The sequence below is a fragment of the Coptis chinensis genome, chromosome 3, assembly GCF_015680905.1.
Source record: "Coptis chinensis isolate HL-2020 chromosome 3, ASM1568090v1, whole genome shotgun sequence".
Taxonomy (NCBI): Eukaryota; Viridiplantae; Streptophyta; class Magnoliopsida; order Ranunculales; family Ranunculaceae; genus Coptis; species Coptis chinensis.
In genome coordinates this window covers 88780420-88786150 of record NC_141458.1, presented here as the reverse complement: position 1 = coordinate 88786150, position 5731 = coordinate 88780420, and the positions used below count along the sequence as shown (strand labels likewise).

Genomic DNA, 5731 nt, shown 5'->3' with positions numbered 1-5731 from the left:
AAGAAGGTTTTGTTGAGGTAGAATTGGAATATGATTCCATGCGAGCACTTAATGCTATTACCAAGCTAGAGAAACCCCCATGGTACTGTCGAGATGTGGTGGCTGCTATTGAGAGGAAAAATGCTAGTTTTAGTTATATAACATTTTCACATGTATATAGAGAAGTGAATAGGGTAGCTGACTACCTTGCCGGTTTAGATCATAACCATGAGCTGTCTACTGTATATTTTGCTAGTCCTCTAGATTTTGCTTTACAAACCATTGTAAACGAGGACGCAAATGGGAAAATCTATGTAAGGAAGCATTGATTAATACAGGTGGGGGTTTGCCTAATCCTAGCTTGTTTTTGAAAAAAAAATAGTTAAAAAGTAGTAGTAGGTGTGTGGTGAAACTATGCTTGAGGGCATGTACCTCTTTGACAATGACCCATACTTGGAGGGAAGCTAACTTTGCTGCCAATATCATTTTTAAGAAGGCCTCCAGACTTGGTAACAATGAGATTATTTCTTGTAATGGCAGACCCCATGGCTTTATAAATGGGAGGTGCCCTATGGCTTATATGAGAGACATGCATGAGTGACTATGGGCATTAGCACTGCTGCAGAAAACTTGTATTCTTTTTTATTATAACTTAACTTACCGAGCAAAAAATAAAAAAAATAAAAAAAAAATGTTTGGAAGACTTTTCGCTCCCAAGCATCCAGGAGTGAATTTTTTCTAATACAAAGATGTCAAACACAACAATTATGATAAATATTTAAAGAAATAAAATGAGAAAGAAGAGATAATATATATTAGAGAGATGATATTTTCTTTTTATAAATTAGGAAAATTATACAATAAATAATTTGTATATTCAACTTTCATTAAGGAGGATAAAATATATAAACTCTTATCTTTGTGTGTTGATTACATTATTTTATTATTAATCTAGTTTAAGAATCCAATTTGTTAATTTAACCTAAATTTTTTAGGTGGGGAACTGATTGATTTTCGAGTGATTTTTTTCTCAATTTAGTGAGAAATCGATCTTCGGCCGATTAATCAGACAATCAGGTCGGTGAGAAAATCTTAAAAATCGGTAAATATTTAGGTAGTACGAATTAAATTTTGAAATTATGATTTGATATGTGTCAAGGTTTTGTAAATGGGTGGATAAGGTCTTCGGGTAAATTCCGAAGAGATGGTTAGAATAGTGGCTATGATATTAAGAATGTTAAACGCCAAAACCACAGGCGGAGCTGAAAACAGAAAGAAAGAATCAAGTGAAACGGAATGACTACGCCTCTCGGCCTGGTCATTTGTCTGACTATTTTATTGGTTTGTTCAGCTGGTCAGCTTTTTCAATTAAAGAGACAGCTGGCATGTTTCTTAACCAATTTAATATCAAGTGGTCGCTGATGCCTTTGTACTGCATCTGTTGACACACATTTCAGCAGGGCGCTTGGCGCGTCTTACCGGTGTCTTAGATTTGTGATTTGGGCATTTCATGGCCCTCCAGATCACTTCCTTGGCATCAAAGAACTCTAAATTCTCCTGTATTCACAATTCTACATGTTTGTTAGGCTAGGTGCAATGGCTCCCATTCTTTCAAAAGTGGAGGGAGTGGCGGTGGTTTTTGCCCCTCATATCTGTTTAACTCTCCATATATAGAAAGTAAAATGGAGGAATAGAGAATGCATTTCACGCCACTTGAAGTGGAGTGGTTTGTAAAAACTCAAACTTGAAGTGGCGTGGAATGCAAAATGCAATTTCAAACCACGCCATTTGAAGTGGAGTGGTTTGCAAAGTGTTCCCACCGAATCACATGATAATTATGAGAACAACGAATTACTACACTACCCCCACTACTTCTATTTTATTATGAATGTATCCTATTACTCAATTCAATTTAATTTTATCGTATTTTTGTGTAATTAAAACAACCGAAAAGCTAGTGTGCGCAGGGTGTACCCATGCGCAGGCATCTGGGCCACTCATATAGGCAGGGGATTCGTGTGTATTGCAACAAAGAAGTACTGTCAATGACTCTCATTCCTGCACACACATACATCGTGATGCACCCTAGATGCCCTCTTAAAACAAAATTTTCCAAATTAATTGACAATCATAAAATAAAACAAATTGGATAACATAAAAAAAATAACATTCCATTATTACAACACACACAAAAATTAAAATGGCTTAAAATAAACACAACACTTTCAAAAGATATTCAATTTCAATCGGAATCTTCGTCGTATTCGGTGAAGTCTAGGTTCCTTGATACACCAGACATACATGCTTGCATGTCCAGATTAATTTAACGTTTCATCCCCTTATAATACATTTCCCCCTCTGGTGTCATATCTGAAGTATTTGTGGTCATGATTTTTGACTCCCACTCCAATTTCGCGAGGGTTGGCTCATTCTCTTTATTTTTACCACATGAAGAATTTTTTTCATTGGATTTGTAAAATTCATAGGCTCTTTTCCCGCGGTCACGCGAGTCTTCAATAGCCTCCATCGCTCGTCGAGAGTATTCTTCAATATTCTTCAGACTGGGTGCATTTTGTGATTCAGCTCTTTTCACTTGTTTTGCTTTGTCTCGCCCATGAACCCTTGTCGAGGAAGAATTTCCTGGCATACCAGAATCAGGTGTTGCCCTAGTCTTGACACCAATGTTTACTGACGCGGGTGATGTGAAATTCATATTGTTAATGGAGATGCCAGGTGTAGGTGGGACTTCATGCGGAGCCCATTTCTGGTTGTCTTTCAATAGTTCCCATGCGTGATCTATGGTGAAATTTTTGTGACCCGTTGACCTTTCGATATACATCTGTTTTGCTTGTGCCATCTGTTAAGAAAAATTATACAAACTGTAACACTAAATGAAATACAAATTAAATTTAACAATACTAGTGAATTTACAATCAATACTTACAATATGTGCATCGTTTTCTCTAGAAATGTTAAAAGATTCAGCTTGATGGACACAACCACGAAACAAAGTTATAGCTTTGTTAATAATTCCCCAATGACCTTCCAAGCTTTTCTTGGTTCGATGAATATAACAGAACTTCAATATCTCTGTCTCGTAGTGATTCGCAATATTATCCCATAGCATGTTATAAGACTGGTTGATCCTGGTAATTGGATCAATAGAGAACTGTAACCATGCTTCAATTAAAATTGTGTCTTCCATTGGGTTAAATGACGATTTCCTAGAAGACATTGCTATATAACAAGCTTAGTACTAAATGAGAATAAAATTGAGAGAATGAGATTTTGTTTTTTGTTGGTTCAAAATAGAATGAAAAATGTGTGAATTGTATGATGAGAATAGATACGTATTTATAACTAAAAAATCATAAATGTGGCACTTGCTCCAAGTCAGGAAATAAATGTGGCACTCGCTCCAAGAAAATAAATGTGGCACCCGCTCTAAGGAAATAAATGTGGCACTCGCTCAAAGGAAATAAATGTGGCACTCGCTCTAATCTCCAATCTCCAAAATCTTATCCTCAAAAAAATTGAACCTCAATTTTAGATTTCATTTGTCTATATAAACAATAATAAACATATACCATTCCAATGTACCTTCTTACTTCGTTCATTATTTTCTCTTTCTTGTATAACCTTAAGAAAAATGGCCTCTGGATCTGGTCCTTCTCATCATCATTCTTCTAGCTCTTCTGATAATGAAGACAATGATGCTATTAATTGAAGAAATCATTTTCTTTAATTCTACCAACAAGATCAAGATTTTTTGGATACCGCAGCTAATGGCATCCAAGTAAAAATCTTGCTGCAGCGGTTGCTATCTATAATAATACCATTCAACCTGAAAGGCCCCGTCTAGGGTCTATTGCAGGACGTAAGTATCTTAACCGTAATAGAGCCATGGTCAATGCTTGTCTAAAGGCTGATTACTTTGGTCCGAATCCCACATATGATGAAGCATTTTCAACAGTCGCAACCAAATGAGTAGTCAGCTATTCTTGAGGATTAGGTCGCCTTAAGCAACATAGTGACGTTTGGAAGAAGAAATATGACGCAGCTGGTAAAGTCGGATTGTCGTCTTGGGGAAAAATGTTGTGTGCATTGCAAACGGTAGCTTACGGAACCCCAGCTGATTTTCTGGATCAGTATTTCCGCATTGCTAAATCAACCATGCTCTCATATGTAAAATTGTTCTGCCAACTTATAATGGAAGCATTTGGTCCCGAATATTTGAGAGAACCAAACCAGGAGGACATTGCAAGGTTGCTTAACGTTGCTGAGCTAAGGGGTTTCCAGGAATGCTTGGTAGTCTCGATTGTATGCACTGGACTTGGGAAGCATGTCCAACAGAGTGGGCAGGACAGTACACTGGAAGACATGGAGCTGCAACCATCGTACTTGAGGCAGTTGCTTCTTACGACATGTGGATATGGCACGCTTACTTCGGTCTACCAGGTACTAATAACGACGTTAATGTTTTACGGCACTCTACTCTTTTCAATAATCTCATGTTTGTTCTTACCCCTCCTGCAAACTACACTCTCATGGGTAGAAACTACACCATTGGTTATTATCTGACGGATGATATATATCCTAAATGGTCTACACTAGTGAAAGCGATAAAAAAACATAGAGGTGAAAGAGAACAATTTTTTACACAGATGCAAGAGTGTTACAGGAAAGATGTTGAACGAGCATTTGGAGTTCTTCAAAAAAGATTTGCCATTGTTAGGGGTCGAGCTCGCCTATGGGAGAAAAATGTGTTGCATGATGTTATGTCAGCATGCATAATTATGCATAACATGATTGTGGAAGAAGAAAGACATACATATGTGCATGCAGAAGAGTTTGGAGATTTACCACCTACTAGGAACTATAATTATGAATAGACTGCTGTCCCACATATTGTTCTTGAACGAGACACTAGTAATGTTGAATTTATAAGAGTCCTGCAACGTTTAGCTCACATGCACAATCGAGCTGAGCATAGAGAATTAGAACAACGCTTAATTAATCACTTGTGGGAATGGCGTGCAAACCAATAAATAAAGTTGTTTGGTGTCTTATTATTTCCAAGTTCAAACCAATAAATAAAGTTGTTTGTTGTCTTATTATTTCCAAGTTCCAATCTTCACGTTTCAATGTTGTATGTTGTGTTGTATGTAACTTTTAAGTTTTGTATTTCAAATGTTATGTGTTCGAAGTTACATATTATAAACTATCTTTTGAATTAATTTAAAGTGTAAAAAAAAAAAAAAAAATGGACAGTGCATCCTTTGTATTTTCAATACTTTTCATAATATTAATCCTGTCATACCTGTAATGTATCATAAACTACATTATTACATCCTGTCATACCCGACAATCTCCTCGTATTTTCAATACTTTCCCATAATCAACATGATATCAAATAGATACAACATTCGAGGAAATTAAATATTTCTTACAAACAAAATAAAGAAGTCCTTCACTTATTACAACTTGAAAGGAAATATATTTTAAGAACTACCTAGTCTGATACGCGCCATCTGTAATCCACTACTCTTATCTAAGTGGCACTCCGTTAACTACATGGATCACCTGAAAAAGAATTTATATAAAAACGTCAACGTGCCGAGCAAGCAAAATCTACCAACAAATCCTCAATAACAATTAGAATAAGAATTGAAGAGACCTTTTAGATTTCTCACCATACTTTCACAAAATAGATATCCACAATAAAATAATATATATGTTTCCTCTAAAAAAA

General features: G+C 36.0%; 1 protein-coding gene across 1 annotated transcript; it reads left to right on the top strand.

The window, feature by feature from the left end:
* The first annotated feature begins 4071 nt into the window (after window positions 1-4071).
* LOC147511477 (uncharacterized) lies at window positions 4072-4871 on the top strand. The gene is made up of 2 exons (XM_086598481.1): window positions 4072-4437; window positions 4644-4871. Exons 1-2 carry the CDS (start codon window positions 4072-4074, stop codon window positions 4869-4871), a joined length of 594 nt encoding a protein of 197 aa, XP_086454607.1.
* The last annotated feature ends 860 nt before the right edge of the window (window positions 4872-5731 follow it).